This window comes from Lepidochelys kempii, chromosome 18 (assembly GCF_965140265.1).
Source record: "Lepidochelys kempii isolate rLepKem1 chromosome 18, rLepKem1.hap2, whole genome shotgun sequence".
NCBI classification, from domain to species: domain Eukaryota; kingdom Metazoa; phylum Chordata; order Testudines; family Cheloniidae; genus Lepidochelys; species Lepidochelys kempii.
Window position 1 is genome coordinate 19,022,273 of NC_133273.1, and position 26,633 is coordinate 19,048,905.

At 40.6% G+C, this 26,633-nt stretch overlaps 1 protein-coding gene across 11 annotated transcripts in view; it reads right to left on the reverse strand.

The window, feature by feature from the left end:
• The window catches only part of CFAP74 (cilia and flagella associated protein 74), a 117,698-nt gene extending 97,919 nt beyond the window's left edge, over window positions 1-19,779 (reverse strand). For 9 of the 11 annotated variants that reach the window (XR_012155532.1, XR_012155530.1, XR_012155531.1 and 6 more), the window contains exons 1-5: window positions 19,746-19,779; window positions 11,986-12,142; window positions 10,975-11,065; window positions 9,500-9,652; window positions 2,011-2,109 (exon numbers count right to left, since the gene is read on the reverse strand). Coding sequence is in view for 8 of the 11 variants with exons in the window: in XM_073316517.1 (XP_073172618.1) it covers window positions 2,011-2,109; window positions 9,500-9,652; window positions 10,975-11,065; window positions 11,986-12,115 (473 nt within the window). In the remaining 3 variants the exon portion in view is untranslated. The remainder of the gene's footprint in view (window positions 1-2,010; window positions 2,110-9,499; window positions 9,653-10,974; window positions 11,066-11,985; window positions 12,143-19,745) is intronic. The other 2 variants (XM_073316515.1, XM_073316518.1) reach the window with 2 other exon arrangements.
• Between the last annotated feature and the right edge of the window lie 6,854 nt (window positions 19,780-26,633).

Sequence of the window (26,633 nt, forward strand, 5' to 3'; positions counted from 1 at the left end):
TTCATACATTCCAGCCTCTGTGTAAGGCTAAAAATGAGAAAGTCCTTTCTCATGTAAAATGACGAACGTGATCAACGGGCTTTCTTGGGAGTTGGAAGAGTCAACCAAAGTTAAAGGTATACAAATGTCATTAAATTATCTGTCAGATTATCATATTTTCGTTGTGGACCTTGTGTCAATGGCACTCGGTTTTTGCCCAGCTGAGTGCTACAATGACAAACTTGCATAAAATGAACAAACTGCATATACCTTCTTTTTAGAACTCATCTTTCAATATTAAGGTGCCTCCATATGGACTACAGGTCTCAGCATGCAATGCTCTGTCTTGATGTGAGAAGGTTACTCTGATTAAGACAGTGCATTGTATCCTGGGATTAGTAATTTACAAGGGCTACACATCCAAACAAAAATTTAGTGCATATGTGGACTATATTGTAAAACTCCACAGGCTGTATCTGTATAAGACAAATATATAAAAACTCATTGGTAAAGTATATATGATATTCTTCAGTGAGACTGTCAGGTACATTGGATATATCACTGATAAAATGATGACAATAGGTTGTAATGGGTTGATTCTCCAAGTGAGGCATGTTTGTATTCTCAGTAATGCCTGTGATTCTTATAAGAATCACAAGATAAGTCCCCATAAATCCTTGGGAGACTATTATCTCTCATAAAATGACTAATCTGATGGCCACTGTGAACTTTAATTAATCCCATGAGCAAAGGTATGCATTTTAGTTGATGGGGTTATTATTTTTTAAAGATGAGCAGAAGATATGTTTGTCTACTAAAATAAAAAATGTTTGGGATAAAGGGCATGAGAATTACACAGAACTCAGAAGCAAATGTTTTGACCATATTTACCACTGGAACAATAAATCCTATATATAATATTAGGATATTACCATAATGCAATATGATCCTGACCCACAACACCACACACTTAAATTTTTGGAAAATTTTGGATTAGAGTCTGGATCTGAATGTGTACTTGCAGGACACAGTGCTAGATTCAAAATTTAACTTATCTCACACTTCACCTTTTTACAGTTTCCTAGAGTGTTTAATGTTTGTAAATTACTTTAAGCTCCTCAGATAGGAAGTGCTACAGAGAAAGAAACTTTCCATGAGATCGACAGGGAATGGATCACTTGATTACCTGTTCTGTTCATTCCCTCTGGGGCACCTGGCATTGGCCACTGGATACTGGACTAGATGGACCTTTGGTCTGACCCAGTATGGCCGTTCTTATGAGATCTCACAAGACCAGATTTCAGATAACTAAAGAGTTATCACTCCCATTTTATAGATGCATAAATGGAGGCGGAGTGACCTGCTTGAGGTCACACAAGTCAGTGACAAAACAAAGTAAAGAATTCATGAGTTCTGACACCTAGTTCCCTGCTCTAGCTACTACAAAATACTGCATTTGGTCATTCCACTTTGTCAGTGTTGTCCAAATGCAAAGGACTAGCTCATAAATATCTGCTGTCATGAGACATTCCTTTAACCTCCAATCCTCACTTCTTGCTCCACAGCAATTGCCTACTAGCATCTTACCTCTGGACAGGAAGCTGCACAGATGCGCCTTTCCCAAGCTACTGCACTGCTGCTCTGTATATCAAGTGGAAGGTACTGTTGGTGTGAATAATAAGCTGCCTGGAGAGTAACTGTATCACTTAGTCTTCACCAACTTGAGACCTAACCTATCTGATCGGTTCTCCAAGCACAGTATGACAGTGCACTGCTCCTTACCAGATGGCATGGCCCATGGAGATAACCAGCTTGTTTTTTTATCCTGATAATGGCAATGACTTTTAAACATTGACCTATTAGGTGTCATTTGATAGATTCAAGAATATGTTTAATAATGTTATCAAACATTTTCAGCAATAACAAGAAGAGGGAAAAGGTCACAACGTTTATCTCATTACCTTCCCCTTCCCACGTGTAAACACCGAGCATGTCAATAATCTGTGACAACCAGAAATACCCTCTACCTACGTATTTCCAGCCTCTTTCTCTTCTTCTATTTTGGTCTCTGTGCACTCTCGTTCTTTTGTTAGCATTTCGATCCGCAGCTGGCAGGCACTGAGCTCCTCTCTGAAACAAACAAAACATCCTTATTTATATTTGGTATGTTTCCCATTCCTTCTCTTGAAGCATTTCTGCTCCTCAGGATCATAGCTGGATCCTATCAAGAGTTTCTTTAGAGGCACTTGTTAACTTTAAAGTATTTGTACCAGGAATTTAGAAAAAAATATAACCTCTTAATTAATTCTGGTTTCATTCAGAGCTCTAGTAGCATCTAGCAATGATGATAAATAAAGAGTATTTTTAAAATGTAGCCTCCTCCAGCATACTTGTAATTTGTTTTTTATACTTTTTGGCCATCATGCAATGAAACATTTAAGGTGAATACTTAACTTTTAGTACACAAGTAGTCCCACTGACTTCAGTGAAACTACCTATGTAATTAAAGGTAAGTGATGTTATGCTCCAGATATGGGGCCTGATCCAGGGTCCATGGAGATCAATGAAATTCTTTCCTTTGATTTCTATGGGCTTTGGAACAGACTCATAAATTGTTATATTGACAGCACAAGTCTTTTATTTATTCAAGTATAGCACAAAAAGAAACAGTGCAGGTTCCATATGACACCATGGCAATCCGCCTTAAATTCTGGAGGGACCTTCTTGAGCAGTAAGTAGGAAATTCAGTGTGTCTGGCCAGTTTAGTCTTTGGCCCCATTGTGCTAAGACTGCCAATAAAGGGCGTCTAATCCACTGCAGTTATGATAGTGATTTTAGTTGATGAGTAGACAGAAAGAAGCCCACTAGGAACTAGACACACCCGTTTAGGCTACCAAATAGTCATCAGAAGGTTGTCTTTTGGTCACTTTTGAACCAGTGACCCAAAGTTAAGACTCCATATGGCTTTATAAATCTAAGCTACCCAGTCACCCAAATATTTGTAACTATTAATAGAATTATGTTTGATAATGAAGTACAAGGATTGTTATCCTAGCTCTGCAAAATAATAGCAATTGACAAGGGAAATCTTTCACAGCATGTCACTGTAAAGTAGGTCATATGCAGTTGAGCTTCAAGTACAGTTATAAATGGCACTTCCCGTTTAAAAATTGCATGGATATTTACCAATAAAAGCCACTTTTCAAGGAAGATGCAGTGATAATTATTAGTTTTTATTTATGATGAAAAAATGTTGCAAACAGCTGTTGGCCTCTTTACTCCCAGCCATCAACTTCCTGCCACTCCAAGATGATTGCACAATTGGGAAGGACACGAGTTGACATCTTGAGTGCACACATTGGGAGGATAATGACTAAACGGCAGGAAATGTCTAGAAATATTGAGCTTTGCAGATTTATATTTATTTTCCAAAAAAGTTCCCTGAAATATAACAGAAAATAAAAGCAGAAAACCCTAATACTAAGTTACAACATCTCACTATTCAAGAGCACCGTTTATAAATTCACAGAAACAATTCTTTTAAAACTTTCTCCTCTCAGTTACATAGCAATAGTTCATCAATGATACTTAGAACCGAAATTTCCTCATTACCTTATTATAATTTATGTACATTTCATCATAACGTTACAGAATCTGAAAATAATAACTTCTTTTTTCCTAATAATTTGGAATAGTCACTTGAAATACGATAATTATTGAGTCAAATCCCCAGGTGGGATTGTTCCTCACTCCTGATCCATGGGTGAATTGGATCCTCCATGCATGGCTCTCCCTGTCCCATGTGAAAGGAAATATCAACCGCTGCCAAAGTTTCATCTCCCTCTCTTCTGAAACCCCTTGGAGTGCACTCCATGGGTACAAGGTCTGCTATGAGAAAGGAGGAGACTGGGCAGTTGTGGATGAGCACACCTTTCCCGCTGTGTGCTGCTGAGATTTCCAGAAAAGGATAACACAATCTTTTCCACTGGCTTGTATTTTATTCCTGCCACTCACAACAGTTCCATTTTTTGAATTCTGCAGATCTTCTGCACAGTATCTTTTTTAGTTGTAATTAGTTCTGGCATCGTACCATGTCAGAGGCTTTGGGTTTCTGCTCGTCACTCAGGCCTGTAACTTGGACGTCATTTTTGAATCAGACCTCTGTCTAGGTCCTCACATCCAGATTACGTCTAAATGCTGCAGATTCTTTGTACATAAAATCACTAAGATACAGTCTTTCCTATCCATCCACACACCTAAAAATCTTGGCCAAGCTCTCATCATTGTGCATCTTGATTACTGCAAAATCCTTCTCTCTGGACTTGACAAATGCAAAGTTGCCCCAGTCAGATCTATTCAGAATGCTGCGGCAAAAATCATCTTCTAGACCAAGGGTTCTCAACCTTTTTCTTTCTAAACCCCCCCTCCCGCAACGTGCTATAAAAATTCCATGGCCCACCTGTGCCACAACAGCTGTTTTTCAGTAGCTTAATAGCCAGGGCCAGCATTAGGGGGTAGCAAGTAGAGCAATTGCCCAGGGCCCCACACCACAGGGGGCCCTGTGAAGTTAAGTTGCTCAGGCTTTGGTTTCAGCCCCGGGCAGCAGGGCTTGGGGTTCGGCTTTCTGCCCTGGGCCCCAGTGAGCCTAATGCTGGCCCTGCTCTCTGATTTATTTTGGCAGACCCCCTGAAATCTGTTCACAGCCCCCCAGGGGACCCAGAACCCTGGTTGAGAACCGCTGTTCTAGACTGTTGCTTTGACCATGTCACCCTGCTCTTTGCCTCCTTCTACCATCTTCCCCTTCTGTGTTGCATCAAACATAAGCTGCCTGTATTCACTTCAAGGCTCTTCATGGCCTATCTCCACCGCACCTATTATCTCTGATTCACTATTGAGATGTTGATCCTCGGCTACGATCGGCTAACAATGCCAGCCTCCAACACCCCTTGTTAAATTTTCAAACAAGCACATCTGTATTGTTTCTCATGCTGCCCCTCATGTTTCGGGTGTGCTCCCCATACATATCCACAAAAATAATGCATTATCTTCCTTCAAATCCCTCCTTAAAATTCTCTTTTGCCATGATTCCTACAAAAGTTTGGCAATGATTAGGCTTCTGATGTGCTAAGACCACTGCTTATAATGCTGTTCAATACTATCTCATTCCTTGTACTCCCTCATCTACCTGCATTCATCTGTTGTCTCTTGTTTTATACGTAAATTGTAAGTTCTTTGGGGCAGGGACTGTCTGTTTTGTTCTGTGTTTGTACAGCACCTGGCACAATAGAGTCCTTATCCATGACTAGGGCTCCTAATTGCTACAGTAATACTCATAATAATTAATAATAACTATTACTTGAGCATTTGAAAGTTCTGCTAAAATTGCCAGCATGCTGCAGCGTTCAACTCCAGGGAAACATATGGCCAGTAGTCCAGAAACAAAGGGCGAGATCCACAAAGTGACTTAGATGTCCAAAACCCAGTTTTAGGTGCCAAGTCCCAACTGTATGCAATCTGCAAAACCCTTGCTTGACTGCCACCTAAACCCTCTCAGCACCTAAATTTTTGCAGTAAAAGTCCCCTAGGTGCCTAAATTTCTGCCTCTGAGCATGAGTACTGCTGCCTCATTCTGGGTGTCCACTCACCTATCTCATGCCTGAGCCTCAGTGTGATCAACAAACCAAGGGAAGAGAGGAGCTCCTCCACCTATCTTGCTTGCAGGACCCAGTCCATTAGTGTGCTCAGAGGCTGCCTAACTCCACACAAAACACCAGGAAGTAGAGGCAGCCCACCTTATAACACAGCCCAGTGCTTAGGGTACTGATGTGGGAGACTCCTGTTCAATTTCCCCTGTCTGCCTGAGGAGGAGGAGTTGAACAGGGGTTCACCACCTCTCAGTAAGTCCCTAACCACAGGACTATGGGATATTCTGATATGGGTTGCTCTCAGTCTCTCTTGTTGAAGCCATTCCACTTTAATAAAATGTTAACTGGGCCAGAGAAAGAGACTGAGAATCACTTATAGTGACTGAGCACTGCAACACCTATGTACCTTTGCAGATCCAGGCCAAAGAGTCAAGTTTTCTTTTGCAAGGTCTTTCAACTCTAAGGTTGCATTGTACTGGCATTACACTCAGGGCCAGTCTTAGGGAAAATGGTGCTCTCGTAAGGATAAGGCCTTTTCCTGTAGCCAAATTGTAAGGCCTAAGGCCTTTGTCTGCAGCCATATTAGAAGACCAGCAGCCATTAACCAAAAAGCAGAAAGTCACATCCTCACATTTCATCTAAATTAGATTAAAAAAATGTAATATCAGGCTGTTAAGAAGGCGATCCTGTCCTAACAGTACCCATCACCACCAGATAAGGAAACAAATCTTAAGACGGTTAAAGAAAACTTTGTTTGCTGGCATTCTGTTTGGCAAGAAAGCACTTATCAACAAGTTGTAGTTGTAAAATCCCTAATTCTTTATTGTTTTGCCTTTATGGTCTCCACTTCTCTATTGTTTATCTGTATGGTCTCTGTCTGGTTCTTTGATTGTTTCTGTTATTAATTAAAATAATTAATTTTTCTAGGGGTAAATCAATTAAGATGGTGGGGTGTGATTAGTTGAAGAATTATTTTACAATATGTTAGGATTAGTTAGAAAATTGTTTAGTAATAATTTAGTAAAATGATTGGTTAAGGTACAGCTAAGCAAGACTCAAGTTTCACTATATAAACTGGGGTTCAAAAGGAAGTTCTTTGGAACCCACTCCAGGACAGCCCCAAGACCAGAGCTGCCAGACCTCAACACCCTGCCAACCACACCATACAGAGCAGAAGCTGGAGTGACCCCAGATGACCTGATATTGACTGGCCATCAAAAAAAGTTCATCTGCCTTATTGGGAGGGGTGAGCATTGTATGCTTAACATGTGCGTTCTTTTTTGGTAATCATTGTTAAATAGGAGGTTAAGGATATTACTGTGTAAGGCTCTTTCACTGGTAAAAGACCCCACAAACCTGCACAGTGTAACCCTGAGCCCATGGAAGGGTAAGGGTGGGCGCTTAAATTAAGAGGGTTACGCCTTGAGCCCATGAAAGGGTAAAGGTGGGTGCACTAGAGCATAAGGTTACACCCTGAGCCCTAGGAATGGGGTAAGGGTGGGTGCCTAAATTAAGAGGGAGCCCCACCTTGAGCCCTAGGAACTGGGTAAAGGTGGGTGCCCGTAGAGTATGCGAGTAATAGAGAATTTTGTGCAGGTAACACCCTGGGCGAACTTGTATTTTGGCACCGCTGGCCCCCGCTGCCTCCCCTGACCCTTCATCCATCCCCCAATCACCACAGGCCTCCAATTCTTCCCTTAGCTCCCCACCCATACGCCCTGGCTCTCGCTGCTTGCCCACGCTCCCCATCCCCCATTATCCCTGGGCCTCGCTGCCTCCCCCCACCCCATTGCTCCAAGCTCCCTTCTATGGCCTCACACCTCAGGCCTGTCACACTTCTTGACCATGGCATCTCCCTGACCACGGCGCCCTGGGTGCTTGCCCACATCACCCATCTGTAAGGTCGGCCCTGTTTGCACTGCCAAAAAGCATGCCACCTGCTTTATTTTGCAATTTCTTAGTTTTTAAGAGTAACTCAGTTTTCATTCACTTAAAAAAAAATTAACGTGATATTTAAACTATGTAGTCCTGAGGGGCAGAATGGAGGAATTAACAATCAGAATAGACAACAGAACAGCTGAAATAATGGTTCCTTCTTTGAGTTTTCATCATCTCTGTTGATCATTTATTGGTCCCTAGGCATGAATTCCCAGTGCCAAACACTCCTAACTCACTATATAACTTGCAGATGACATTTTTCTTGGCAGCTCTAATATAGCTTTTGTGATTAACTTGGCTTTTTTTCTCATTCCTTTTGTTGCTTTACACATTGTGCATACACAGTATGAGCTGGCCACATTTGACTGTACATGATTGCTAATGAAACATAAAGCAATAGGAAAATATTTTCAATATGAAAAAGCAATTTCTCAAACAATTAAGTCTTGTTCCATTTCAGAAAAAGGGATTTTTAGTGCTTATTATCAATTAGGATTAATTCTGTTTAAAAATCCCTAAGTGATCGTAAACTCAGGGAGCTTGTTTAAAAGAATCATGGCAGCTTAGTCCCAAAGACAATAGCAACACATTAGTGGTTTTGAATATTAAATGAAATCCTGAAAATATGTAGTTCATGAAATATGAGGGCAAAATGCAGTCCTGATTTTAGAGGTTTAGCTAGACCACCAAACTCTGAATTATCTACTTGATGTTCCCAACAGCCAGTTGGGTCAGTGGGGTTGCTTAGAAGTAACTTAGAGAAGCATCTGTTCCTAGTCGCTAGTATTGAAATCCTCATTTTATTAATACTCATCACTGTTTGTTTGTATCCTGTTTAACTCATATGAGTCCAGCACTCTTTTTTAGCCTTATCCGTTTAAAGGGAGGAATTAATGTTATTTAATATATAGGCCTCAAAGAGCATTGCCAATGTACATCTGTTTTTGACATTAAACTTAAGGGACAATCTTCAGATGATGTAAATTGTCACAATTCCACTCACATCAGTGGTGCTATGACAGCTTAAACAAGCTGAGGATCTTACAGGAGGCTATTTTTTTCTGCCATTTCCTCAGCAATTCCAGTTTATTTTAATAGAGATTTAAATCAAGGCAGGATTTGGCACAGATAGCAGCAATGGCTAGTATATTCAACTAATGTCCTGAGTATCACACAATGGATTTATAGTATGGATTTATAGCATGGGAGTTACTGAGTTTAAACTCATATTGCTGCCATTTCTTATTCCTGATATGTAAAATCAACAAGTGTCTCTTTTGAACTATTTATATGATTTAGTATGGAGGAATAAAAATTGAGAATGACAACTGAGTCTGTAACATGCATTTATCTTCACAAAAAAGGGACACTGTTAGATTAACAGTCCTTTAAAAAGAAAAGAAAAAAAAGCTTCCTCACCTGTGTTACAAGTTATGAACTGAAAATGAATTTTTAATGTTCAATTTACTTGTCTCTCAGTTTGGACAATGGAAAGAGACTAGTAATATTCATCCTGGATTATATTCAAATTCACTTTCTGGTTCTCTCACACAAGCACAATGGTGCAATGTTTTGATTGCAGATTCTACCGGAGAATGTATAAATCCAAATATAATTAGATTTTTTTCCATGACAACCCTGGGGTAAGTGGGTACAACTGCATTTACATCAATAGAGTTACTGCTTTCAAGGTTTTACAGAACCTAAGGAAAACAGAACCTATATTTGCATCCTACAGTGCCCTTGCAGCCTCCATTCTTGTTTGCAATATATCTTTTGCTGGGATAAATATAGCTTTCACCAAACAATAATACAAACTATGATAAACAATAGCTACATCAGGAATGATATCCTGGAATTTGATTTTGGAGGACAAAACAAAAACTGTGGTTTATCTATGCTTGTGTGACAGCTGAACCCCATGGCTACACACTAACCTTGCTTTTGCAATGGTAAGAGCCTTTTCTTTGGCTATGTTGTCAAGCTGGTTGAGATTTCTGCGCAGGTTTAATATCCGAACTCTGTCTGCATACTTTATGGTCTTATTATTATTGTTATTACCATTGTTCATGTGGCACTCCTGGCTTTCCCTTTAGATTGGAAAAAAAAAAAAAGATTTCCACTGTGACAAATGATTAACCACTGTGACAACGTTGAGGCGTTTAAATAGTTATTTGGGGTATACGAACACACACTTACACTCTTTTTCCTTCAGTTTTTAAAATTAAGTTTCCATCAGGAATATGAATGTACAGTGAGCATAAAAAACAAAACAAACAAAAAATGAACAAAATCAGCACTAAAATCCTTGTTATGCAGATGTAAACCAGAGCTGAACTTCAAACGTGGGAAGCTGATGTCAGGCGCACAAATCCATATTTAGGGAACTAAATAAGTGACCTGATATTCAAAGATACTGAGCATACGTAGCTCCAGTTGACTTCAGTGGGAGCTGTGTGTGTTCAGCAATTCTGAAAAATCAAGCCATTTATTTAGGCACTTTTAGGCCCCCAAATTTAAAATTTTGTCCTGAGCCTGTAAAATTCTAGATCCTTGGACAGTAATTCAAAGCCATCAAGGGGACATTTCAGACTTCCTTAAAATGTATTAAAAGCAGTACATTAAGTGATTCATGTCCCACTGATTTAATAAACTATCATTCAGGTCCCATGAAGTGTATAGAGAGCAATACATTTGGTGGTTCTTTTTCTTAATTATTTCAATGAACTTTGAGTTTCAGTGCCTATGGAACTGAGAACGTAGAAGTCTGCCTATAGCTAAGCATATGTGAGATGCAAGTTTCCACATGCAAACAGGCTAATGGACCTTATTCCCTGATCTTCATCACTCCTGCTATCCTCTTGCCAGCTCACTCCTGGGAAGAGATTAACAATCTTGTCAAACCGGGCCTAAGAGTGCTTTGATCAAAATGAAGCAGCACCTCCATTGGACCATGTTTAAACCACCAGACTCATTTTCACATGTGACCTGTGTTAGATTTTTTAACTGTGGTCTACTGAGATTTTAGTAGTATAATAATCTGCTGTACCGCCTATTTGCAGACCCAAAGTAGCATTAGTACAATTATATTGATGCCTATCTGTTCAACAACATGTGACCCGAGCCTGGTGTTCTTACACAAACAAAAGTCTCACTTATTTGCAGATCCCAATAAATTCCATGTGATAAATATGGCCCAAAATTTGTCTGCATCTTACCATTATTGTCTATGCCTTGCTGCTTTCCATTACTAGAACAGCTTTGTCAGAAAGGCCTACAATTCTTACTTCCTATAAAGAAATCCAGTGTATTCTTGAAGTCCCGATAAATAAATCTTCTCCCACAAAAAGCAAATTAAAACCATATAAGAAATTACCAGCATAGTTGATGACTGAGTATACAAATTACTCACCCACTAGAATCAAAGTCCTCTCCAACTCCTTCAGAAGCATCCTTGCTTTTGATTTTATCATCTTCCTCTGACTCTTCTCCAGTCTTGTGTCCTAACAAAAATTAAAGAAAAACAACAGTTTAATAAAGATACTTTGGACATTAAAATGTACATTTCCTGCCAAGTCAAAACATGACAAGCAGCACGGAGATGACATCTTAAAAGCTTTATTGCTGTGTATAATCAAAAACTTCTCGTCACAAAATACACATAAAAGCAATTTTACACCTGGGAAATAAAACAGACAAATGCTCTCCACCTTCATTACAGAACTGTCATTGACGATCAAATGTAAGTGCTATAAGAAGAAAGTTTGTATTAGCCAAATGGAATTCAGGATTTATGGATCATTGATAGGTTTTGGCAGGCAGTATAATAAAATGCTGTCAACAAACACTAACCTATTCTACACTGCATGCATTTATATATTTTTCATTCTTCTAGCTTGCTGCAACAATAATAGAATGATTTCTCACTAAATATTTATGTAGTCTCCATGTACCAGGATGATGATGAAAAAATAAAATGCTTGCCTAAGAAATTTTTCATTTTAAGGTCAGTACCAGCACTGCACTCTGAGTAATAATTGGTAATAGGGCACGAAAATAGAAAAGAAGGTTGCATCCAGTAAAATATTTGTATGCTGTCCTTGTGTAATACTAAGGAACTACACAGTCAAACCCTGATTAGTGCGGTCAGTATCTCTGTGAGCAACTGTTTGATTTGAGAAGTAGAGGTACTGGGGATAAACAGTGAAAGAGTAGATTATAATTAGGTACACTGATATAAATCTGCAGTAACCTCATTGGAGTCAATGGAATTACTCTGGATTTATACCAATATAACTAAGCTCTCAGTTTGACTCCAAATCTATTGTGTGGACTGTACTGTATTGTACTGTCTCAAAGAGCCAAATGAGTAGGTACATTAATATGTCAGCATTTGTAAATTAGCAAAATATTTCACCTTTACCTTTCGGTTGGTTCGCCACATTCCAGAACTGATCTGTTACACTGTTGTTGTCATCTTTTTCTTGTTCCAAAAATGGTGTAGCAGCTGTCTGTTCCTTTTCACAAATATCAAAGAACTCAGTATCTTCCATACTGGCAATTCTTTTAATAGAATTCAGCTACCAGAGGAAATAATTGGTGTATGAATATTCCCACTCCACACACAAATGCTGACTATATTTTGAGATGAACTAATCACATTTGATCAAGCAGATATTTCATATATGTGAAATAATTGGCTACAATTTAACATTTAATTACTAGCTGCACATTTTGAGTCTGGATTTTAATGGATCTCTTAAAGAGAAAACTAGGCCATTTCCAGCGTATTTTCCTACCATAATAAGGTCAACAATGACATAGTGCTTCCAGTCACATTTTAACCCAGTGATTGCTAGTTTTGTGAGAAATGTCAGGTGTTCTATATTAATTCATTTTTATTAATATTCAAAAATATAATTTCACTCAGCAAGCTATTTATGACAATTGACAAGAAAACAGATTTTTAGCATAGGTTTGCTTCATTTAACAAAATTATGTACAAAAAATGTATGAAGATAAATCAGTTTAAAAAACATGGAAATGTACCTAACAAAAACATCATTTAGGTATTATAGGGGCCAAATCCAGTTCCCAAAGAAGTATATGGGTGTGAATAGAAATAAAAGCAGGGATATTCATAGTGCATGCATCTATCATGTGTCCAGTACCTAATGTCTATAGCAGAGGTGGCCAACCTGTGGCTCTGGAGCCGTGTGCGGCTCTTCAGAGGTTAACATGCGGCTCCTTGTATAGGCGCTGACTCCAAGGCTGGAGCTACAGATGCTAACTTTCCAGTGTGCTGTGGGGTGCTCACTGCTCAACCCCCTGCTCTGCCCCAGGTCCTGCCACCACTCCACCCTTTCCCTCAAAGCTCCTGCCCCTTCCCCGGAGCCTGCCATGCCCTCGCTCCTCCCCACTCCCCACCAGAGCCTCCTGCACACTGCAAAACAGCTGATTACGGCGGGTGGGAGGCATGGGAAGGGAGGGAGAGGCACTGATTGGTGGGGCTGTCGGTGAGCAGGAGGCGCTAGGGGATGGAGAGGGGTAGCAGATGGGGAGCTGCTTACATATTACTGTGGCTCTTTGGAAATGTACATTGGTAAATTCTGGCTCCTTCTCAGGCTCAGGTTGGACACCCCTGGTCTATAGGATGCACAATTAAGGTTCAGTGTTACAGTCTTTGTGAACCCAAAACATCCTATAAGTCAGTGAGAGGTTTCAGTCCACAAGTATTGCAAGAATCAGATTCTTAATGTTATGATAAAAACTAGGAGCCATTAACTCAGGTGGTGTACATTGGGGTAGCTCCATTGTCTTCAATGGAGCTATGCCAATTTACATCACTTGAGAATCAGGGCCTAGAGTTGAAAAAGAACAATTAGGTCATTTTACCCAACTCCTTTTATATACAGGAATTGTATCCTAAAATGTACAAACTAGTTTGAATCTAGTGCGCCATCTAGATACCACACACTGGTTACTTAATCTTTAATTGTAAATTTCCCTGCTTTTGTGGATCTGAGACTTAGCCAGCCTCATTCTGAATGCGCTCTCACCAATGTAAGCCAGGGAGCAATTCCATCAGAATTAAAACCTGTGTCAATGGGAGAAGAATCGGGTCCATCAGATTTAGTACAATTTGTGTTTGAATTACTACATAACCAGTAGAGAAAACAGTCTAATTAGTGGCATCAGTAAAAAGTATGTCTATTATTATTTTATCATTTCTATTATAGCACTCTGTGTAAATTTTTTTTCAAAAATATCAGATATTTCATTACTGTTTGGATACAGCATATTAGCAACTGAAAATAACAAACAATTAACATTCAACAGCACAATTGTTGTGGATTTTTAAACAGAACAAATCTGGCCCATTGTTTCACAGAGAGGGCAAAGTCTGTTTGCACAGTATAAGAAATGTTATTTGCTGACTGAATTTCTCTATGAATTAAATATTAAAGAAAGCGGGAAAGAGGGTCAGACTCCCAGTTATGATCATGCATGTGACTGAACCTTAGGAAGCAAAATGGAGGTGAAGAGGGAACCAAGAGTAAAAGTTCCCATTTTCAAAAGTGACTCAAGCACGTAGGGTCAGAATTATAAAGATACTTAAACATCTAAAGATGCATAGAAGTGCCTAGTGGGAATTTTGAAAGCACAGAAAGTGATTAGGTGCCTAACTCCCATTGAAAATCTTACTTGAGGCCTAACTGCATTGTTAGGTGCCTAAATACCTTTAAAAATCTGACCCTAAATGCTTGTCATATTTGAAAATAGGACTTAGGAGCTCTTGAAAATTTTACCCCAACACAACAGCCCTCAAATTCAATAAAAATGTCAGGGTGAACAACTCACAGTGAAATATATATAATGTAAACAAATACCAAACTAAACAATGGCTTAAATCTATCAAGGTGCTGAACACTCTGGCCCCAATCCAGCAAAAAGCACTTAGGCATACATATACATTGAGAAGGATTTGACCCCTTAGTGCTAGTAAGTAACTTGAAAAAGCCTCAATGCTACCTCTATAGTACTAGAGCCAAAAGGTCTGCAGCCTTGTTCAATCTAGTCCTCTTAGGGTATGTCTACATAGCCTGCAGCAGCGAGCCTCACAACCTGGGTCGACAGACTTGGGCTTGCTCTACAGTCCTAAAAGTAGCTGTGTAGATGTTGCGTCTCAGGCAGGAGCTTGTGCTCTGAAGCCCACCTCCCTCCCCAGGCTTCAGAGACTGAGCTCCAGCCAGAGGTGCAGCTTCAAAGCTCTGTCTACACAGCTTTTTAGTGCGGTAGCATGAGCGCAGTGAGCCTGAGGGAGACTCGCTGCCATGGGCTATGTAGACCTACCCTTATTCAGCTAAAATACTATTACATATGCAATGACAAACAAACAAACAAACCAACCCTGCCAAGTGTGACTTGTTTAGTCAAGGAGCTACAATAGCTGAGACACTGTAAGTGCTGAATATGATCTGTTTAGTCACACAGATACCACATGTGTGACATTTTAATAATGTACATACAGAATTTGCTGTGTGTGACATATTTATTCACAGATATAAAGCAGCTGCAACAGGTTTTGGCATGTGGTTAGCATGTTGTCAGAACAATTTATAATTTCCCTGGATCCATATAAATATTACAGTCCTATCCCACTGGTTCTGATACAAAGACAAAAATAACCCTTCCACCTTCATGACACTTTACCAGTATAGAGTAGGCTCAGCTTGAGTCACTTCCTCATAACCTTTGTTTCTGATGCAGTTCTCTCACTGTTACCAGAAAATACTTCCCCAATGTTGATAAAATTTACCCACATTCAGTAAATACCTTGTGGCATTCACTTGGAGTTATTACCAGATGGTACATCATTAAGACTATTCACACAAAGACTTATGTGCTTAATTTTATGCACATAAGTAGCCCCATTGAATTCAACTGTATGTGCCTAAGTCTTTGCAGGATTGGGACTCAAATCAATTTGAGCTAAATCAATATAAGACAGTGTTAAACCCAAATAAGGGTTTTGTACTGGTTTAAACAAACTGGTTTTAAGCATGCCTTTTGTTAAGGTGGTAGAAGTTAGTGTGTAGGCAAGGACTTATTAAACAGGCTTTGTGCTGGGAAACTATGCTGGGGTAGTGAGTGGGGGAATGGAACTTTCCCTGGTTGCTCCTTCAGCTGGGCATGCAGCCTCTGGGTCCATATAATCATCAGCCAGAGACTATGGGTGGAATCCACCAAGCTACTTAGGTGCCTAAATGCAGATTTAGGTTCATGCATCCCTCACTGCAATCCCCAAAACTTCCACCAAACTCACTCACCTGGCACCTGGACATACACACTGCTCTCTCACTCTACATTCAAGGAGGAAGAAGAGGTGGTCATGGTGCCCACCTTATAACTTTTAGCCCAGTAGTTAGATCATTCACCTGAGATGTTGGATACCCAGATTCAATTCTCCCCTCCCTGGCAGAGAAGGTGAAATAATTTGAACAGGGATCTCCCACTTCTCAGGAGACTGCTCTAACCATGGAGCTATGGGTTAATCTAATATCATTCTCTCTTGTTTAAACTCTTCCGCTTAGATAAATAAATAAAGAATAACTAGGCTGGACACAGAGCGAGAGAGAGAGATTGGGAAAGACTTTATAGTCCAGCAGTTGGGGCACCCAAATGGTGGGCAGCAAACCCTGGGTCAAGTCCCTCCTCTAATCACTCTTTATCCACAGTGGAAGAGCTTCAACAGGAGAGACACAGGGATCCTCACATCAGAATAGCCCATAGTTGAGTGGTTAGAGCACTCTTCTGAGAGGTGCGAAACCCTTCCTCCCTCGCTGCTGGGGGAAGAAGGGGTAATTGAACCTGTATCTCCCACATCCCAGAGCAATGCTCTAACAACTGAGCTAAAAGTTATAAGGTGGGCAGTAGCAACACCAGCTCCTCCTCCTCTGGATGTTTTGTGTGGAGCGAGGCAGGCACCTCTCTCTTTTCCTCAAGAAACTACATAGGTGCCAGAGCCAAGAGAGGGGTTCCCATTCATGCATCACTAGCAGAGTAATGCCTAGGGGCATTACTAAGGCAGGGGCAGGGCTTAGCAAATCAGCATCTCCCATTAGCTAGGTTAGGCAGAGAGCTGCCTAGTCTGCTGGCTTTTGTGGACTTCGTTTCCCAGCACCTATCTCACCTCATTCATCATATAAGGAACCTAGGAGCCTAACTCAGCCTTGTGGATCACAGTATGGTTCCTGTGATTTTCTAGGTGCCTAACAATTAGGCACCATGACACACAGCACTGCAGTGCCTCAGTCCTTTTGTGGATTCTACATCATGTCCCTATCCCTCTACAATGGACTGTGAAGAGCCCACCTCTATCATGTGGAGGCAGCAGTGGCTGGTGTGACTACCTGATCACAGAATATCAGGGTTGGAAGGGACCTCAAGAGATCATCTAGTCCAACCCCTGCTCAAAGCAGGACCAATCCCCAATTTTTGCCCCAGATCCCTAAATGGCCCCCTCAAGGATTGAACTTACAACCCTGGGTTTAGCAGGCCAATGTTAAAACCACTGAGCTACGGATGGTGTAGGAGTTCCTCCCTGAGCTGTGACTCACAACACCCCACCTTCTCACATAATGAAAGTACTGGAGTTTCCATGGCCCAAACCAAATGATGCTGGGAAAATTTCACCCTCTGTGAAAAGAGAAACTTGTGCTTTCCAGATGGGAGACTATGCTACATGTGGCAATGAAGGATAATTGGAGGGTCTGATCCAAAACCTATTAAAACCAATGGAAAGTCTCCCATTAACTTTAATGGGCATTGGATCAGGTCCTAACTGAGCAGCAACAAGAAATGATTTCAAAGAGATACCTAACATACACCATAAGTACAATAATAACATGGATAAGGATTAAAAACAGCATCAGCACTTTACTATAAAAAATTAGCATGACCTATTTTTATACCATTGCATGGAGGGGAATAATGCACAAAAAATGATCGTATTTGTACAGAAGGTTTAAAGAGTCACTGTCACTTCATAGAAAACTTTGAAAAAACATTCTACGTAGAAACCATTCTGTTGCCATGGGCTGTATTTTCTTCTTTCTTGCATTCTCTCTGTTATTAAGATCACTTGCAAGAAAAGGTCTTTTGGTTATTCAACAGCTCAAAAATTTCTGCAGCTTTAACTCCACCTTGAACTCACAGGGCTGTATTCCTCACACCATTGGAGAATTTGTCCCATAAACCTCACTATTTGTGGCATCAGTCACCGCTGCATGAACTATGATACCATAAATACATTTTGATTTTAACCTTCAGATGAGCAACAGGAGCAAATAAAATAATAATAATAATTAATAATAAAAATAATAAAATAATTAATAATAATGCGGTGTGCTTCATCTGAGTACCCCAGAGCACTTGACAGAGGGGGATGAAGTGTTACAAAGCTTAACAAAGAACGTGTTTTCCTGCAACATTAAACTGGGATCCTATTGTCCTCATGAGTAAAAATATATATATATATATATATATATACAGAACTTGTGTGATACAGAAATAAAATTGGTTCTAAATAGACCATTTTCCAGTTTTCCATGAAGTATCAGCTGAGGCAAAAGAGACTGAAGCTACAACCTAGTTTTGAGCATCACAGTACATGAGAAGGTCATCAGATAATAACATGATGTCAAAACAGTACAGCAAAGCATTACAATACCATACTATACAACATAACACAACAATGTATCAAAAGGTCATTGTATTGGGAGGCAATATGAATACATTCTGACAAAACTTCACATTGTCAAGAATTAAGTCTAATTTCTCTTGAAATGTGGCAACATAACTGATTGAATTGGGTCAAAATTTATTGTGATATGTTTTTGTACTAACGTTTTTGGTCTGTTTTATGCATAATCTATATTGGCGGATAATTCTTTAAATAAAATAATAAATACATGGGCAGTGAAAGGCACGTAACATCAAACGTTTCATCATATGGCAGAATAGCTATTTTGCATCACAACATCACACTGCGTCAAAATGCCCACTTGACACGTGACATTGGATCAAATATATTACAGCATATCACAACAGTGTCGTGCATAACATGACACAATACAGTTGTATCCATCATGCTGTGTCAAAATGCCACCATGGTGTTGCAAATATCTAATGAGATTGAGCCAAACTGTCACCATACAACATGTCACATTAAAATACCACTGTGAAATGGTGGGACACAACATGCAGTGCAACTATTGCGAGTGCAATAATCCTGCATCCAAGCATGACATTACCATACCGCAACCTGACATACCATCCTCACGTCATAACACTATCATGCTGTAGTGCGGTGCCTCATTATGTTTCACAGCTGCAGCCTGTGAGCATGATTTTGGTGAAGGACCTTATCCCTTTTGGCAGGGTAGGGGGAGCTAATTGCCCCATTAAAATCATGACAGCCCTGGACCATAGGAGCGTAGCGCACCCTGTGACATAACGCAATGGTGGCAGGACACAACACGTCACGACTTTGCAAATCTCGTGACAGTGATTTGGGGGAGGGCACGCGTTCCCTTTGCCAAAGCAGGGAGAACTGCTCGCCCCATTAAAATCACGACAGCCCCAGAACACAGGGGCATAGCGCACCCCATAACAGGAGGGCATCAGGACACGACATGTCGCAACCGGGCACGGCTGTCCAGTCACAACACACCGTGACATTGCAGGGCTTGTGACCGTGATTTGGGGGCAGGGACTCGTCCCTTTTGGCAAAGCAGGGAGAACTCCCCCCCCCCAAATCACAGCCACCCCAGAACACAGGGGCATAGCGCACCCCTGGAGGTAATGCAAGCGCACCAGGACATGACAGGTCACGACATCGGTTTTGGGGACAGGGCTCGCCCCCCACTGCAGGACCGGAGGAGGCAGAGGGGCTCAGCCCCTCAAAATCGTGTCTGCCCCAGACAGTGTGGGCCCCAAAGACCCCTTCAGCTAGCGGGTGAGGCATGAGGGTCAGGGGCTGCACTAAGTTCGGGCACCCCGCCAGAAAGGGGCAGGCCGGCACCTCAGCAATCCCCCAGCCATTGCGCTAATGGCGCCACCCCACCGAGACAGGGGTTCAACTGCCACCAACGGGCGGCAGCAACCGACTCCCCCACCTACCTCCCCGAGCCGCGTCCCGCGCCCCGCGCCCGTTGTTGTAGGAGCCGCTAAGGCAACGGAACGAACCACTTTGGGAGAGCGGGGGGGGGAGAGCAGGAAGAAACGTTAAAGCCTTAACCCTGCAAAGATGAAGTCCATCAGCCTCGTAACCCGCTTCGCTGTGACTCCCCGCGAGCTAACCAGCTGCTTGACTTAGGGAGGAGCCCTGCCGTCTTTGGGCTTCTGTGTTCTCCCCTCCCCCCCCAAGAAATGGTACGTTCCAACAGTGCCCGAGGCTGGCAGGCCGCTCAGGGGATCGCCGTCTTCCTCCCAGAACCTGAGCTGGGCCCGCCCCGCTCCTTTCAGCCCCGCCCCCCAGAGAGACCCACCAGGCAGGCTCCTTTCGGTGCCCCCCCCCTTCAGTAACGCCCAACCCCCAGGCCAGGTCCCTTTCAGTGCCCCCCCACAGGTCAGCCCCTCCTTCAGTGCTCCCCACAGCGACCCCCCCCCCCAGGTCAGGCCCCTTTCAGTGCCCCTCTCACAGGTTAGCCCCCCCCACACACACAGTGACCCCCCAAGGCAGGCGCCCTCCTTTGCCCACTTCCCATTAGCAGCCACCCTGTCTCTGCTATGGCATTCACTATGTCCCACTGCCACATCCACACCATGTGGTGTGATGGCCCCACAACACAGCTAAGTGGCAGCGTCGCTCACACACACTAGCCGTGGCAGCCCTCTGATCCCTACATGGGCGTAGGCACCATAAAATTGGGATTACCCCAGAACTACCAGGATGGGGGTGGGCAGCGTAAGGGTGGCAGATAGAGGAGGATAGGCAGTCAGGTGGTCTTGGCTCTGGGAGGAGAGTGGAGTCCAGTGTCTACAACAGAGGGGGACTGGGAGGCCTGGCTCTGGGAGGGGAGTAGGGCCTGGCAGTTTACAGCCTGGGTCTAAAGGTCAGGAATAGTGGACTCTCTTCCTGGCTCGGAGGGGATTAAGATCTGGTTAGAGCAGTGGAGAGTGAGTGCGGTAGTTGCAGCGGGGGCCTGGGAGTCAAGAGTAGCTTCAAATTTTCCTCAAACTTTTTTCAGTGAAAAATGGTTAAGTAAACATCAGTTTTCATCAAAAAATTCCAGAGTCTCATTTTTTTTGGATGAAAAAAAAAAACTGTCTTTTTTTCAGGGGAAAAAAACCTATCATTTCCTTCACATCACTAGTCAGGTGTTTGTTTCTGGGCTGAGAAGGAAGCACAGTGTCAATAATGGTTAGAGCACAGTAGATGGCATTCCTGGGATTTGTCAACTGTAATTTGACCCTAACAATGTATATTTTGAAAAAACAAGCACAAGCTTTCACAAAACATCCTACAGAAATGTTTCCAGTCATTTGTTTTTTAAATTTCCACTGGAAACAGTTGTTTACATTGCAAACAAATCCCCTGCAGTGTTTACATTTTAACTTCCTAGTACTAAGCAGCAACATGTGAAACTGAGTGTAAAGCAAATGTGAAACTGACTTGATTGCTTTTCATAGGACAGGTATAGAGAAATTGATGTTTTAATAGTTTAAGTTCTTTGCAGTATATGATATTTAAGTTGGTCAGGTCCATTAAAGTTTTACAAAATTCCTTATATTAATATTGTGAATAGTCCTTTGAACTACACACATGCTTGCAGTTAAATATGTGAATATGTGTTTGCAAGATTACCTTGGTTTCCTAGGGAGGTTGTGGAAGCCCCATCACTGGAGGTTTTTAAGACCAGTTAGACAAACACCTGTGAGGAATGGTCTGTGTATACTTAATTCTGCCTTAGCACAAGGAGCTGGACTAGATGACCTATTGCAGTCCCTTCCAGCCCTACATTTCTGTGATTTCTATGAAGATCAGAGCCTTCTTGTAAGTTCTTCAGGGCAGGGACTATTTTTTACTATGTCATATGGCCAGAAGGGACCACCAGATCATCTACTCTGACCTCCTGTACATCACAAGCCACCTCCACCCAGCACCCACACACTAAAGTACAGATAGCAGGGCTCCAGTAAGTGCTACTGAAGTATAAACAATAAATTTAAAAATAATAATGGTAACAAAAGGTGTGCTTTAAATATGATTTTTATTCTGACAGTGTCCCTGGAACCTCTCTCTCCTAAAATTGTTCATCTGTGAAATGGGAATTATGATAATAATTGCACACATCCTAGAGTCTTATTAGGCTTAAATCATTGCTTGTAAAAGTACTTTGAAAATTAAGACCCTAAGAGTTTTAAGACAAGCAAAGTATTATTTAATATTGTTATAATTATTATTCTTTTTATTCAGGTGACTCCATAGAAATGCCCATCACATCTGTATCTTCACCTGTAAACATGTGGCTTGATCTTATATTCACTGGACAACCAAGAGTCCCACTGAATTGAATGGGAATCTTGGATACCAAAGGAATGTAATATGATTAGGGGCATGGAGCCCACATCTTCTTCCTTGTAACTCAGTGCTGAAAAAGGCACAGTGGATTAAAGATTCTAAATCAGTAACAAAATATTCTGCCCACAGAAATTTAAATTATACAAATACATTTAGTTTTTCAAAAGAATATTTTGAAAAATCAATTCCTAACGTAGCAGGTAACACAAAATTATTAACAGTATCAATAATATTCATATTAACAAGTATCCTTATGGCTAATTTGGTGCTGGTGAAAGTTGCTGGTTGGGCGTGCTGGAGATGGGGCAATGTGATTTAGCTATTAGGACACTGCACTGGAAGTCAGAAGTCCTGAGTTCTGTTTCAGGTTGTACCGCTAAATTGCTGTGCACAAAAAAAAAAAAAAAAAAAAGAGTAGGACTGCTGTTTTGCAAATACCTGTATGTGAGAGTAAGTTCATTCACATGAATAGTCCCACTGATTTCATGCATAAGTATTTGCAGAATCAGGGTCTCATCTTAACATCTGCTGCTTATTTCATCTGCCCTTAACAAGAGAACATTCACTCTTTTTGCTTGAGTAGAATTAAAAAAGCTGTGGGCCACACACAGCTCTCAGTTACACTTCAGTAATATTGTACCAGTGTAACTAAGAGGAGAATTTAGTTCAGGGCTTCAGAAGAATGGAGACTTTGTGTACTATCACAATTGTATTTAATTTAAGGCATAACAAACAATTTACAGGATATTATTGATTGCAAAAATATGGAGGGACAGTTTTATTCATGGCTGAGTGCTTGTCCTAAAGTGCCATTTTAATCATTGCACCATACATTATCTGCCTTGTTTCAATTTAAAAGCCCAGTTTAATAAATACTTGGATGCAATCATTACAGCAAATTGAAAGCAATTATAGGTAATGTGTTGGTCTTCCACCCCCCACAAAATAGGTAGGAATAGCTTTGTGAGAATAGGTTTTAAGTCTGCATACAGTTAACCACCATATTCAAACTATTCTTTATAGTTTAAACTGAAATGGTCTTCTGAGGTATGCAGTACTTGCAAATACATGCCGGACTTGTGTGGTTAAAGGTCTCACTTGTTTTAGGTGCTTTAGAACCCAGAGTTTAATGGGGCTTCTAATGCAGTTTAAAACTAAAATTAAAATATTAGGAATTTTCCCAACCAATTATTTTAAGCCTTCTGTTAACTCAACTTAGACTGATGGAGCTAAAGTGTTCTCAATAGACACATCTGAGGATACTCAACAGATAATCAAATTGCATAATTTCTTCAGTATATTTTATCTTATGCTATAACACATACACAATGTGTATCCTACACTGAAAAGCACAAAATAAATCCATTATCAGCAAATCCTTGGTTCTAAATTGCACCCAGATAAATAACCCAGAATTACAAAATGTGGATCTGACACTCAGCTAATATAAATCAGAATAGCTCTGATGTCAGTGGACAACATAAATTTGCATCATCTCAGGATCTGGTCCCATAAATACATAGCTCATGTTTTTGGGGTTTTGTTTTTTTTTGCTTTTCTAAAATGTTATTTTATTGTTAGTATTGTCAGTTAAAATATAAGCTCCCATGTCAAAATGTTCATTTGTATTGAACATTTTTCTAGCACAAAAAAACAGCCACTTAAAAATACATAGACAATTACACTGAATGTACTATTTAGTTCATATATGGTGTGAAATAAAGTGATTTTATAAAAGTTAAGTTAAATTGCTAATCTATAAATACTGACCCAACGCTTTATACATTCACATCTGAGTTACTTTCTTTATGTAGGCTGTTTATTAATATGCTACTAGATGTAATTTCCCTGCCTTCCCTTAGTAAACAGTATTTATAGGGTCTGTATATCGCACAGTTTCTGTGGCAATAGGTAATTACCTTAAAGTCACACTGCTTTAATACTTAAACTAACTTTTGGATACATGGTAAAGGGCACTGTAGAAGCTATAAATATATAATCACATTTTGATAGTTAATGATATAGAAGAACATGAAAAGTAGCAAAAGACTAATAAAACAGTCAGAGTTCTATAGTCAGACCCATTCTGGAGATGCATAAGAATGGCTCCTCTCTCAATTTCAGATTGGCATCAGCCAGTGATATATGCCCACTTGGAGATTGTGGCCATCAGCACAGTGTGAGTAGCAGACAAACTCTATGCCTTTATCTTTACAAGCTGGCTGCCCTGGCAAACTGCTTCTTTTCTCTTTGTATGGCTTTGCCATCTAACGTCCCCTTCCTATAGGTTTAAGCTGGTATCAACTCTCTCAGTGTGATGTTTGGGCACCGGCTCTGACATTTAAAGTGGATTATCCCACCTATGGTGCTTGTGTATTTATATGCCAAAGTCAGGTAAGTCTCTGTCTAGGCTACAGAAATCTAAAGCAGGTGTACTTTACACCTCTGACAGCTCCCCAAACATGCATATTTCACCATTTAAAACTCCCTCTGTGCTCAGATTACTCTAGACTGACTCATGTAGGCCTGGCTTTAGGAAAGCACTTAAATATGTGCTTAATTTTAAGCATTTGCTTAAGTCACAGTGTGTGCTTAAAGTTAAGAATATGGTACATGCTTTCTTGAAAATCAAGGCCTTAAGCCTCAAACCTGCAATCTGATCTGTGCCGCCAGGACTCCCTTGTGCCTATGTGGAGTCCTAATGAAGTTAATGGGGTGCCACATGGGTACAATGGTCTGCCTGCTTGAATCTGATTGCAGGATTGGGACCTTGGTACCAAATTCAGTGGTGAGTCTGAACTGGTGTAATGTATACTTTCTTCTGACCTCCTCAGCGTGTGAGTTACACTAAGTTAGAGTCAGACCGCATTTACCAATATGTAACTTACACCAACATCTACACCCCTTTCACACCTAAGCTCTGAATTTTGTCCAGTGTATTTGTAACGTCATTTAGGCATATGAGGTTTTGTTGTTCTTGTATGACACTAGGTTATGCTGTGATTTGTCTGTTGTGCCTGGTATATATATATATATGTTACTGAAAACTTATGGGAAGAATGAATGATAGAACCCAGAGTATTTAAGCCACTTAATGATGGCTTTATGATGAAAAATCCTCATTCTGAGGAATCCACATCCCTTTCTGCAATGCAGAAGTCATGCAGATTCATGCTTAGAATATACACATTTTGAAGTACTAAAAAATCCGGAACTCCAGCCCAGAACAGACCTCTCTTAATTGTATTTTATGTAGTTATCTTTATTATGTTTTCAGAGATAAGCATGTGCAAATCTGACAATAGGATTTTCCCCTTAATGTCTAATGAAAGGCTATTACAGCACATCATGAGTGCTGATCATGCTACCGAGTATAATGTCACTTATACTGCAAATCCTGCCTCTTCTTTCAGTATAAACTGTAGATTTTGAGGTGCTTTCTAACACTTTAACAATAGCTACAAGAACATAGCAAAATTATGTTAGTAAAAAAGTAATTAGATTACATGTTAGTTATTTGAATAACAAAGGAAGTAATAACAATAAGTCATTACATTTAATAAAATGCCACTTGGTGTCTAAATACTTTCTCTCTTACAGGGTATTGCTGAATCTGTGAACACCTGTCAGTCACTGTACATTCAGTGGAGAGAATTTAGCTATGCCCTCTGAAGAGGTATGTATCCTTTCCAGCTCCAAATGGTGAGAGCCTGTGATCAAATTAGGTTAACTAAGTAAAAGACCATTAAGATCTAAACTCACCCTAAATATCCATTATTTTTGGCTCGAAGTACAAATGGTATATAATCCCACAGAAATTGCAGATTCACTTGTGTCAGAAACAAATATTTACAGGTGTGTAAGGAATGGAGCCTTTCAGATATTTCATGCGTGTACTCAGACCTGTTTGGTAACTGGAACAAGAAACCATGCTGAAACTTTTGTATTTAGTTATGTCTTTAATAGGTATTCAAAGGCATTCCATTATAATTGACTTAGACATAAAAATATTGGATCATTTTTTAAGCACAACTCTACATTTAAATAAAACAGGGAGTTGTGTTAGAAACTGATGGGCTCATACGGCCCATTGTTTCATACAGTGATTGCTGCTGAATTTCTCATATTTACCTAAAATAAATGGATAAGGTTACCTCACTGGATGCAATATTTCCTTGTAGTTCCCTATTCATATTACAGAAAATAACCTCAGTGCTTGCAATATGGAAGCAGTATCCAACTACAAGTATTTATTTAAGCCAATTTGCAAGTGTTTTTACAGCTGGTGGTCGTGTTATATTGTGATGGGGTGCATAAAACCCATTCTGTCAGAACTGCTAAGGATTAAGGGATAGAGTAGCTACCTCCCCACCTGTGGCTAATTGGCTGACCAGCACCACTGTTGACGAGAGGCTGCAACCGAGCCTAAAGTGGTTGGTTGCTAAAGAGGCTGAGGATTACCTTGTCTCAGCAGTTTAGGGGCA